We start from the raw sequence: 12,283 nt of genomic DNA on the forward strand, positions 1-12,283 counted from the left end.
GGAGCCCGGAGCCGGGCGGCGGAGCGGGGAAGCCGCCGGGCGGTGCCGGGGTGAGGCCGGGGGCGGCTGAGGGGGGGGACGGGGCGGGGGTCCGGGAGGGGGGATGCCCGGAGCAGCGGGCAGGGCTGGGCCTCGGCCCCTTACTGCGCGCCCGGGCCTGGGGGGCTCCCGGGCCTCAGCGAGGCCCTCCGCAGGCTCCCAGCGGTGGGGGTGGGCGCTGGTTTTTGCTCCAGTTTATTGACTTTTAAAGCAATATAATCATCCCGGCTGGAGCTGCCGCTTGAGAGAAGCCAGGGTGTTCTCGGGCCGGTCTCTTTCCGCAGGGTTTGAGGCTGGGACCTGAACCCCCGAGCAGGGCTGAGGGAGGCCGCGCAAGCGGTGCTAAAGCAGGGACTGGATTGTATTTGTATCGCTGTTTCAGGTTCAGCAGCAAGGCGAGCACCTTTACGTTCTAACGACTTCTTCGACAGCGCTTCTCTCTAAATATTCAGCTTTCCAAAGCCTGGCTCTGAACACCGACCACACACCGGGGCCAAGAGCTGGGCCCTTGGGTGGAAACCCTTCAGGCTGAGAGCTGCTGCTGCCTGTGTGCGTGGAGAGCTGCTTATTCCTCCCAGGGTGGTGGAGTCCATAAAGAAATAGAATAGCAGATGGGTGCCCTAGTTTAAACGGCCTGGCTCTGAGGGGCTGCTGTTTGCAAGGAATAAGGCTCGCTCAGTATGTGTGTGTGATGGTGAAGAGGGTACAGTAGTCTGTTGTTATTATTTTGTCGGCTGTATTGTGGCGATAGGAAGGGAAATAATAGGTTATTATTTGGTTTTTAAGGCCTCATCTGTTCTCAAAACAATGTGGGAGCGTAATGCTTGGTTTCCTAGCTGAAGACGTGGGTTACTTTTGAGTTTGGCAAGGGGCTGTGTTGGGTTTTTAGCGTCTGTGACTTGCAGGGCTTGAATACAAAGGTGTTGCTCAGGGTTGAATACAAATGTAGAGGTGGGAGAACTGGGATGTATCTCAGCATTTCATCACTGTAGGATGTTTCTGCTGTTTAGAAAGGGGGAAGTCACCGTGATTGGCACCATTTCTGTATGGGATGATTGTTTTAAGAGCAGGCAGACCTTGCATGCCTGGAAGCTTGTGAAATCTGCTGGAATTCCACACGGGAGAGCTTCACAGGCGAAAGCTTTGGCACACGGCAGCCAGAGGAAGCTAGATAACCCCTCAGACCAGTTAGCACACCACTTGCAGTGTCAAGGCAACTAGAGTAATGGCAAAAGCTGGGGGGAAGAAGATGTTTAATATCCTGCAGATGTGCTGGCCCCTGCTTGTTGTGTGAATCACGGCATTACATGAACGAAGGAGAAAAGTCTGTTTTACAGAGTCAAGTGCATGCCAGGTGCTTTACAGACAAGAAGAAAAGGTCCCTGCCTCGGAGAACTTAGGATCGAACCTGCTTTGGGGCAGCTTTGGTAGCCCATGGGGCTGCGCAGGTGGGAAGATCTGGGACAAATATTTGTGTGGAACGCAAGGAATGTCGGTAGCTCATTAACCTGGCAAAGCAGTGCAGCGTGTTCTCCTTGCCTGCTTGGGGTTAGGTTTTAATTTGGCATTTTACTCTTCTGGCCTTTCTAAGGCTGTGGCTAGAAATCTGGCACTAATGTTAATATAACATCTGATGCGAACGGCTTGAGTTGGGTGCTCAGGCAGCTGCTGGCCGAACAAATGGGTTATTTTTCAGGCACATAATTTTTCTCATCTGATTCACCATGGGATCATATAAACAAATGTGCAGGAGCAGAACAGGGAGTTGATCCTGGTGGGGGGGAAGAGCCGTTGCTGAAGCTGTTGAAAAGTGGGTTTGATTTTTAGTGATAGTACCTAGCATCTGTTTCGCAGAGAAAAAGGTATTAAAAATGCCATTGTTTGAGTTCTGTATGACTATTGAGTATTGAGTTCATGTAGGAGCCCATGGTTTAGGGGGGAAGCTGGCCTCCAGTTCTTTAAAGGCAAATAATATTTCAAGTTTGGTTGCCAAACAAAAGAATCTCAGTTCTTGATATGTATACATACATACATTTGTGGCTGGTTTGTGCTGTGGGAGCAGTCAGAGCGAGTTACAGCAGAGCAAATTGAAGTTTAGGTAGCACGTTATGCAGCACTTGTCAGCTTGTTCTCAAGTGAGCCAAATGGATCTGTGCTTTTGAAACGCTGTGCTGTGAGGTGTGTGCAGAGCAGACCCATGTAGATAGTTATACAGTTCCCATGGTGCAGTAACAGGCTTCGCTGAGCAAGTTGGTGAATTGGGTGAAAATGCACAATGTGTTAATGAGCTGGCTCCTGGTGTGAGGTAGTATTTAGAGTAAAAGGGGAACAGGGGCCTGATTTCCATTTTCAGCAGTGAGCTGGGTGTATGAGTCATGTATATCATCAGATCTAAGGAAGAAGTTGTTCCCTGTGAGGGTGCTGAGGCGCTGGCACAGGGTGCCCAGAGAAGCTGTGGCTGCCCCATCCCTGGCAGTGTTCAAGGCCAGGTTGGACACGGGCTTGGAGCAAGCTGCTCCAGTGGAAGGTGTCCCTGCCCGTGGCAGTGGGTTGGAACTGGATGAACTTAAGGTTCCTTCATCCCGAACCAGTCTGGGATTCTATGCTGCTTGTGTTTTTTACATGCTGGTCCTCAGCCTGAGCTTTGAGGGCAATGCCTTGCTAAACTCTGCTCCCCAGAAAGTTTCTGTTGTCTCAGTTTGATCAGGTTCAGGTTTTCCCAGCTCAGAAACAAGAGGCAAAACAAGACCTCACAGATGCTCCTTTCCCCAGCAGTGTTTTTCCAAGGCAAAATATCTCTCTAACAATGGGATTCTCACGTTGGCAGCTATTAGCTTGTCCAGCAGTTTCTTTGCATCTTTTCTTCAGCCCATCTGCTGCTCTTGGTGCCACGAGGCTCTGCCTTTGTGGCAGATGAGGAAGGGAGTGGTAGAGAAACACATTTGTTTTTTTGGCATCTTAATATTGATTGCTCATAGATGTGTTCTTACAAGCTTCATGGTGGGAAATAACTTGCTGTCAAATGAAGTTTTGTCTCTGTCTTGGGTTCACAATGCAATTCCTGCTGCATTTCTGCATGTGAACGTCCTGCAGGCAAACTCAGAGGAACCCAAGAGCTTTCGCTGCCTGCAAAGCATGCTGCTATCATGTTACGGTTACTCAATAATCAGTTGGCTTGGACATAAGGTTGCAAAAATGGAGACAAATTTTAAATTGTTGAACTTTGCCCCATACATATTGTTTATTTTCCTGTCCTGGTCCTATTGCTGACAGAGGATTTAATGAAAACAAATCTGTGTCAAACTAAGCGACTAACATTGCGCTGCAGGAGAGCTTAGCTTGGCTGCTGTGTGTGACGATCAGCTTTGTATTGCTGGCTTTTGTACTTGGTGAGCAATCACTTTATAGGATGGATTCATTTGGAATAGATGAATAACTGCAGTTTCATTCATTTCTGGGAAGCTTTGTTCATTTACATAAGCTGCGAATCTCAGGCAGTTCTCCTCTTGTCAGGAAATTTCATGGCTTCTTTAGGTCCCTAGGAGATACAGGACCAGCAGAGATTGTTGGGACTGCAGCTAAATGGTGTGCGTTTAGCTGTGAAGAGGTTTTGCCTTCCTCTTGCTTAGGCATTGGGATGTTCCTGTGATTTCTCTGCACATGCTGATGCTGAGCTGTGCAGCTGGAGTGTGTTTGCTGTTAACGTACTGGATCTCTCCCCAGGGATTTTTTCATCGGAGGCCATGGAGCTTTTGTCCAACGAGCTCAGCATTTATGACAAGCTCTCAGAGACGATTGATCTAGTGAGGCAGACTGGCCACCAGTGTGGGATGTCAGAAAAAGCCATTGAGAAATTCATCAGGCAGCTCTTGGAAAGGAATGAACCCCAAAGGGGACCTCCGCGGTATCCTGTCTTAGTGGCTCTCTACAAGGTAAGATGGAGAGGGACTCTTCATTAGAGACCATAGAGATAGGACAAGGGGTGATGGGTTTAAACTGAAAAAGGGGAAGTTCAGGTTAGATACAGGGCAGCTCTTCCCTGTGAGGGTGCTGAGGCACTGGCACAGGGTGCCCAGAGAAGTGGTAAATGCTCCATTCCTGGCAGTGTTCAAGGCCAGGTTGGACAGAGCCTTGGGTGACATGGTCTAGTGTGAGGTGCCCATGGCAGGGGGGTTGGAACTCGATGATCTTAAAGTCCTTTCCTACTTAAACCATTCTATGATTCCATGTCTTTTGTGCATGCACGGACCATTTGAGGGCTGGAGTTCCCCTTTTGCACCTGAGACTTTCACTTCCCATTGCATTTTCTTGATGAATTTTCTTAAGTTCTTAATTTGAAAAGCTGCAAGGTGTAGCTTCCTGCATCCCTTGAGCTGGTTTGAAAACAGAAGGCAGCTGACTGAGCTTTGAAATTGCTCATGTGTGCTGAAAATTTAACATGTCAACACCTTCCTCTCCTGAAATTATTAAAGAATGAGACTTGCATTGATCCTTCAGGCAAAGATTCCCACTATCAGCACCCTCAGAGGAAGTGTGAGGAAGGAAGGAAGGAAATTCAGGGTTGAATAATGAAGAGATACAGATTCTGTTTCTGAGCCTATCACAAGCTTCTACCTGTCTTTATTCTCCTTCTAGCCTATAAAATAAGCCTGTTGCCATGATGCTCAATGCTAGAAAAATGTTTTGAGACCCTTAACTAAAGGATGCTGTGAAAAGCTCTGCAAAGTGGGTGAAAGGATGCTGCTGTTGGCTAGGTTTGAGCTGTTTGCTGCAAGGATGACAACCTTCCCACTGGTGTAATATCCAGTAATATTTTAGTGTTGCCTTTAAATCCACTCAATGGTTTCTAGTAAAAAAAAAATCAAGCTTTCTTCCTCACATCTTATAGAAGGCTGTAAAATAAGGCAGGAAACTGATAATTTGAACTTTCAGCTTCTGCTCTTGTTTTTGTTGTAGGTTCACTTTGACTTTGGCTGGTTGGGGGGGAGAAATGTGTCGTGTCATCTCTTTAAGGCTTATTTGGGATTCTGATATGGAGGAGGGAGTGGTGCCAACTCTGCCAAAGTGGTTTGAGGCTTGACGAATGTTTGCACAAAGCCTTGAAAACCTTGTGCAAGAGGGGTGGCAGCAGTGCAAAGAGGGGTAGCAGTAGTGCCAGCTTTGATTTGAGCAGGTTGGAGGAATGGGAACTGTTTGTAGATAATCCTCATTGCTCTGGTTCTGGATTACTTACAGTGCTAAAATCCATGAACACAGTTGTGTAGCTGGAGTTTGAAGGCTGCTTAGTTTTGTCCTTGGACAGCCCTGTCAATAAAACCAGAGTGTACATAAATAGCACTGCAGTTGAACGAGGAGCCGCAGCAAAAACTGGAGTGTTCATCTTATGGTGCACAACCACAACCCTTTGATAGCAGCCAGAGGTGTGTCCTGTTCTGAAGACGCATCAGCTGGCTGCACTGTGATTAATTCTGTGCCTGTTTTCTCTCTTAGGGCCTGCTCACCCTGGGACTGGTGTTGCTGACTGTTTATTTTGTGATCCAGCCATACAGCCCGCTGCCACCTGAAGCTCCGCTCTCCAGAGCCCATGCCTGGGGCTCCCTCATCGGTCACATCCGGCTGCTCTCTCTGCCTATTGCCAAGAAGTACATGCTTGAGAGTAAGGAAATGATTTCTCTGCTCTAACATAAGCCTCACAAGAAATACCAAGTGAAATATCAGCCATGCAAATCATTTGAGTGTCTCTCTGAGCACCAAATAACAAATGTGTTACTGGCATGGCACCATGGTTTTCTCTCTTCCTACCACTGTACTTAAAAATAGCAATCTGAATTCTAGCTAGGGCTCTTTTCCTTCCATTCACTGGGGTATATTTGATCTCTATCTTCATAATTTTGTTCTTGCACATTCTCTTTTCCCTGCTTTTTTTTACCTCAGGGTTTTTTCTTCCACAAGAGTTCCCCTTCCTCTGCAATTCTGAGAATCTGAGATAGTTATGCTGGGTAAATGTCACCGCTTCTATTTCTTTTTCTAAGTAAGCAAACAAGACCAGTTTATCAACCAGATCTTGATAGCTGTGGGCAAAGGGCAGAAACCTCAGCATGTGACCTGGGTTTAAGGAAAAGTAGTTTTTGCCAAGTGGAGTATTGAGAAAGGACTGTGGACTTGAGAGCCAGTGTTTATAGCAGTTAATGTAGGATTAAGGGTAATGCGTGTGTGTGAGGAAGGGAGATAAGCAGCTCCCTATTGAGGTGGACCCATCATGGGACAGGAACATAATAGATTTTTCTAGACTGGTGTAATAGAAATGGAAAAGTTTGAGTATTTCTTGTTCTCAGTTAATCATTTACACTGACTTAGGCTGGCAAAGGGGTGTGAGCATGGGCTCAGCCTCTCTGATAAAACACAAAGACTGTCAGTAATGATAAAGCTGTGAATTATTTTGGGCAGAGATGTGGCACAATGTTGATCATCTGTCAGCTCCCTGTAAAAACAAGCTCCTGTTTCCATGCCGTCCATGGGTTTATATTTAGCTTGGGCAGCTCATTGTGTTAGAGTTGTCTGGGCTGGCTCTGACCTTCCTGCTGGAGCTAAAAAGGGCTCCCTGAAGTGCTGACGCTGTTCTGTGCTTTCTCTTGTGTCTCCCTCTCTTCCTCTGACATGTGAGATTGCTGTTGATTTGGGTTGTAGGGGTGGGACGGGGTATCCCCCATTGTTCCTTTCCTTCCTTATACACTGGGATCTCTCACAGGGAGGAAGAAACAAAGGCAAGGAGATGGCTGATAGCCACTTGATGTTACCAGCCTGCTTATTTACTCCATGTCAGCATTGACACAAGTGAACACCCCTCCACTTCTCTATGGGGAAGCAAAGCAATGGGCACTTTAATGCTTGTATTTGTTCAATGAAGTTTTGTGGAGAAAGCTGAGAGGTTCTTCCTTCGGATGCTGCAGGGCCCCCTTGGATGGGGAGAGCCCAGGGAGGTTCCTTGGGACAGCAGGATGGATGGAGAGGAAGGATGCAAGGTTGTTTAAATGTATATAAAATCCCTCATGCCTCCATGAGTCCTGGAACTCTTCTGAAGTGATGAGCAAGAGAGTGGGCAGCAAGCCAGCCCTGGGGAAAGGAGGGGACAGGGCAGTTCCCACTCTGTTTTTCCGACAGTATTAGGTTGTAGTGGAAAACACGTGTCCCAGTTAACAGATTTGCTTGGGTTGGCTGGGGTGACTTTGATCCTGCCTCAGCAAAAGGAACTGGGCTAGTCCCTGGCTATTGGAATGGGAGAGTGCAGCACCCAGCCTGACCTTGGCTGGTTCCTGTGGGAATCCCTCATGTGCCGGCTTCTTGCAGGCAGCTGCGGCCAGCAGGGCTGTCCCAGTGTCTGGCTGTCCCAACAGCTCTGGTGTCAGCTTCACAGCTTGCATCTGGTAGGGATCTGGAAGAAGGAGCTTCATGTCATGTGGCTGAGTGGTCTCCCAAGCTCTCTTTCAGCCCTGCCTTGTACATGATGAAATATTTTGCCCTTAATTTTGGCTTTTTCTGCTGAAGGAACGGGGTAAAGTTACATCTTGCCATCCTGTTAATGTGAGCATAAGGCTGGGAAGGTATCAGGGGCTGAACCAGACCTCAATGGTCACAATCACAGGCAGGGATCACCAGACAACCCTTCCTTCATGGGAATCTCCAGAAGCAGAAGTAGACACTGGAGAGCCTGTTAGCCCCTTAACTACAGAGGATCCAGCCTTGTTAGAAAGCATGGGCACAGTCTTCAGCCTCAACTGGGTCCCAGAAACAAAGGTGTCAAAGAGGACAGGTTCTTCTGTACAGGAGAAGGCACTGTGCAAGAGACTGAGCAGCAGAGAAAACTGCTAAGAAAGGACTCGCTGTACAGACTCCTCTTCCTTTCTCTATGTAGATCCTGGTAGATGAAGATTTTGAGGGGGCTGAGGATGAAACTTGGAGCTTTCTGTGCTTGGGCACCAGTTCAAATTCAGCTTGAGCTGTTCTTGTTGAAAGCCACCTGGTAGCAGTTTGGAGGCTGCCTTGGCCCACCGGCAGTGCTGGCAGACATCCCTGGCCACTCAGTTCGGTGTGGACAGAGCCCAGCCATAGGGAGTGTGGGCACATGGGTGGTCCAGTTCACTTCCTTCAAGTGCCTGAGCAGGCAGGGGCAGTGGCCTGGGGCTGTGCTGTCCCTCTTGAGCCTGCTCAGGCTTGGAGCAGCTTTCCTGTCTCCAGGTTTGCAGGATGGAGCCGGTTCCCCTGGTAGGTGTGGGCTGAGCAGCCAGGTTTGTGTTGCAGAACAAGGGGAGCTTGGATACCTGGTTTCCTCCAGGAGGCAAAGCTCCATGTTAGAGTGGTGGTGAGGCTTTGGGAGGAGCAGGGGTGCAGGATACTGCTCCCCTCTCCCTCCAGCTCAGGGTGATCTGCCTTCACTCTCACCTTCACCCTCATCCCTTCCACCCCAAGAGCTGTGCTGTGGATGACAAGGGCTGTCTGTCTGTCGTTGGCTGTGGGTGGATCTTTGAGCGGCTGAGGTGAGAGTGCTTTGTGGATACTGCTCCTCTTGTGTTAAGTTTGTAGGATTAGGTCCAAAGTAAATTTCCTTTTTGCCTGTCTCTTTGCTCTGTTGTTTGCTGCTTTCTCCCCCGGATCAATTCCCATGTTAAATCTGATGTTCCTGCCCTTTGTTTCTTCAAAGCTGACTCTTGGACCCTTGGGTTTGGAGTTTGTGCCTCTCTTTCAGCTGTTTTCCCAGGACTAGGAATCGAGGTCCCTTTGGCTGAGGAAGAGTTTTTGTGGATAACTGGTTTGCATTTGCTCTTCCTGAGCTTGTATTTGCACAGAGCTTGTGAGAGCCCCACTGCTGGGTCCCACTGCCTGCTTCGCGCTGGGGAAGCACCTCTCGCCACTGCAGCATGCGGGGTGAGCTGGGTGGATCAGTGCTTCACATACACCCAGGGACATGAGGGGTTTGCAGATCTCAGGGCTTTACTTGCTGTAAGGAACAATGGATTTTGGGTGGGCATGTGAGTTAACTCAAGGCTTTTTAGTGCTGATGGAAAGAGAAAGTAGGCCTATGTAAGCTGGAATCTTTGCTCTGACACAGGCTGACAAATCATAGAATGATTAGGGTTGGAATGGAAAGGATTGTTAAGATTGGTGATCCTGCCCCTCTGCTCTGCTCTCGTGAGACCCTACTTACAGTACTGTGTGCACTTCTGGTGTCCCAACATAAGAAAGACATGGAGCTGTTGGAGCAAGTCCGGAGGAGGCCACAAGGATGCTCAGGGGCTGGAGCACCTCCTGTATGGAGCCAGGCTGAGAACATTGGGGCTGTTCAGCCCGGAGAAGAGAAGCTGCATGGGGACCTCAAAGCAGCTTCCAGTGTCTGAAGGGGGCTCCAAGGATGCTGGAGAGGGACTCTTCGTCAGGGACTGTAGTGACAGGACAAGGGGTGATGGGTTCAAACTGAAACAGGGGAAGTTCAGGTTAGATCTAAGGAAGAAGTTCTTTACTGGGAGGGTGGTGAGGCCCTGGAACGGGCTGCCCAAAGAAGTGATAAATGCTTCATCCATGGCAGTGCTCAAGGCCAGCTTGGACAGAGCTTTGAGTGATACAGTCTAGTGTGAGCCGTCCCTGCCCATGGCATTCCCTCTGTGTTTCAGTTCTCAGGTTCAAAGTAGGGGTACAACTACTTCCCTCTCCCCTGCAAGCATTGGGAAGAAATATGATGAGGTCCCAAAGTCTGTAGTAATCAAAGCCAAATGAAAAGGAATTTTCTCTCTTTAGTAACAGACATTTTAAAACCACACCGGTGGTCACTCTGTTCTCCAGAGGTTATTCCCTTCACAGCTTTGTGACATGCTTATAGGTTTCTCAGTCTATAAATCTGAATTTTGGTGTCAGCTGGTTGATGACTGTTCCCTGCCAGCCACACAGAGCAGTGACATTATGAGCAGACCCTGAAGTTGCTCTTACATTAACCTGTGTGTCTGCCTGTGGTAAGTTCACTCCATGCAGCTCAGCAGAGCAGGTCATGGGTGGTGAACAGGCTTTCGTCCAACAACGTTACAGTCTCCACGTGTATTGATAGAGGGGTTTGTAATGACCTTGAAGAAAATCCAGCTTTGCTTCTAATAATGAGCCCTGGTCCTGACCATGTACACCGCACTGTTCAAAATCAACTGGATCAGTAGCTGCTCAGCACACCTCAAATCAGACACAAGCACACAGTGTTGTGCAAGTTCCCCCCCAGCTTGGAGAAGATTCCTTGTACTAAATACCCCTTTTTGCCTAGACCAGTAGGGCTAAAACCGTATTTATGGGGTTTATACATCATCTATTTTGGAGAAAGGAGCTGTGGAGGAGCAGTGTTGAAGCAGCACCTTGTGAATGGTCTGTGACTGTCACATCAGGAGGCCTGGTGGGTGTGAGAGCTGTTTGTTGGGGACAGGTCACAGGAGGCTGGGTTACAGGGAGAGGACAGCAGCCTCTGCCTCTTGGCTGGCCACCTTCAGTTCAGCTGTAGGCTTGCCTTGGCCCCTGGCCAGGTCCTGTCTCCTTTCTGATCTTAACCCCTTGCAGGCAGCCACGTTTCTCTCTGCTTCTCACGCTCCTCCCCTCTTACTGCAGCCCTGCAGTGTTTATCCTTGGTGCAGCTCTGTGCAGAAAGGGAGCAGGCAGTGTGCCTGCCTTCCCCAAGGGTGGACTTTCTGCTGCTTGAGCCCAGCGAGACCTGAGCCCCCAGGTATTCAGCCACGCTTTCCCTGTGGGTTTTGCAGCCCATGCTGCATCTGAGCTGCTGGGTTCAGTGGTGCATGAGCCCAAGGAACACAGGCCTGCCTGAACAAAAGAGTTGCACAACAAGGCGGCTTGGGAGGTAAACCAGGATCTGATTTCTAGCTGCTTGCTACCTTCAGCAAACTTTCTCCCCTTGCTGACAAAGGATCTTACTGTTTGTTTCTTCTTAAGCAAAGTCAAGCTGGTTTGCTCTTGTGTTTGTGCATGTTCTCATGCACCCGCTCCAGTGACTGGAGCATTTTGAGGTGGATGTGAGCATTGGATGTGAGTGTGATGTAGGCTCAGTACTGCACAGGACTTGCTCCCGTTGCCACACAGCTGCCAGTTTATCTGGTTTTTTATGAGTGTCTAAATAACCCTTTTATAATACAACCTGAGAGAGACCAACAAACATGTGTTGGCTCATCCAAAGGGGAAAAACCAGGCTGACTTTGCAGGGCAGGATGGTGCCAAGCTGGTTCCATATACTGCTTTGGCCTCTGTTCAACCAGTGGACTGTTTATTTAGATTTGCTGACAGTAAACTAACTGCAAATCATTGTGGTAATGTGGAACATGAAAAACTCTTCATTTTGCTTCTCTATTTTGATGCTCTCAGAATTTCTTGGTTCCTCATTTATGGAGCAGGTGGGTTTGTTCTCCTGGAAAGAGAGCGTGCTATCCGTGGCCTGTTGCAGAGGCATTCAGCAGCCCAGCAGAGCCCTCTCTGCACTAGTGACACAGACACATCCGGGCTGAAGCCATCGTCACGTCACGCAAGTGGCAGCAAGTGGGAGGGATTTGTTTCAGCAGTGTGCTGTTCCCCTGAGCCACATTTCTCATGCAGACGCTGCCAGCACAGCACAAGCTGGCTTCCAGGGCAGTAACCAGAAGTGCAGGCTGGAGTGGACTTTGGAGACTTTCCTAACAGCTTGGTCCCTGCCCTCTAGATTGGTAGGTGCAGATTTCTCCTGGAAATAATGCTCTTTCACCCCAGACGACTGCGTTCCTCTTGGGCTGGGCCAGGCAGACTTGATTTCACAATATTTCGTTGGATCAAAATCACTTTTGTGCTTTGCTAGAAGTTGACTAATCCTCCTTTGGTTGTTTGAGCAGCCGTTACCCATTAGTGCAATGAATGAGCAGCTCTTAGAGCTGTTGACTTTTTACCCAGAACAAAGGTTTCTTGGTGCGTTTATTTGTAGCTGTTATTTTGTTGCTGGCTGTTCCTAAAAATGCAGTGAACCAAGCTGGGAGATGCTTTCTTCTGGCATAAATGTATTAAATATACTCAGAGCTAAAAAGAAGTTCAATATGAGAAAGAAGCGAGAAACTTGTGCTGAACAGGGACCATCTTTGTAGTGTATATTTAAAACCCCCACTGTGATGCATTCCTTAATCAGGACTTCCACACTGTAGTTAATAATCGTTCCTTATGATTCCTGTCTGGCTTGCTCAGGAACCCA

At 48.5% G+C, this 12,283-nt stretch overlaps 1 protein-coding gene across 2 annotated transcripts in view; it reads left to right on the forward strand.

The window, feature by feature from the left end:
- LOC308229177 (bombesin receptor-activated protein C6orf89 homolog) overlaps positions 1-12,283 on the forward strand; it is a 32,885-nt gene continuing 20,602 nt past the window's right edge. For both annotated transcript variants that reach the window (XM_080633037.1, XM_080633038.1), the window contains exons 1-3: positions 1-50; positions 3,763-3,971; positions 5,530-5,695. In XM_080633037.1, coding sequence (XP_080489163.1) covers positions 3,783-3,971; positions 5,530-5,695 — 355 coding nt within the window. In that variant the 5' untranslated portion in view covers positions 1-50; positions 3,763-3,782. The remainder of the gene's footprint in view (positions 51-3,762; positions 3,972-5,529; positions 5,696-12,283) is intronic.

Source organism: Psittacula echo (assembly GCF_963264785.1).
Source record: "Psittacula echo genome assembly, chromosome: 22".
Classification (NCBI taxonomy): Eukaryota; Metazoa; Chordata; class Aves; order Psittaciformes; family Psittacidae; genus Psittacula; species Psittacula echo.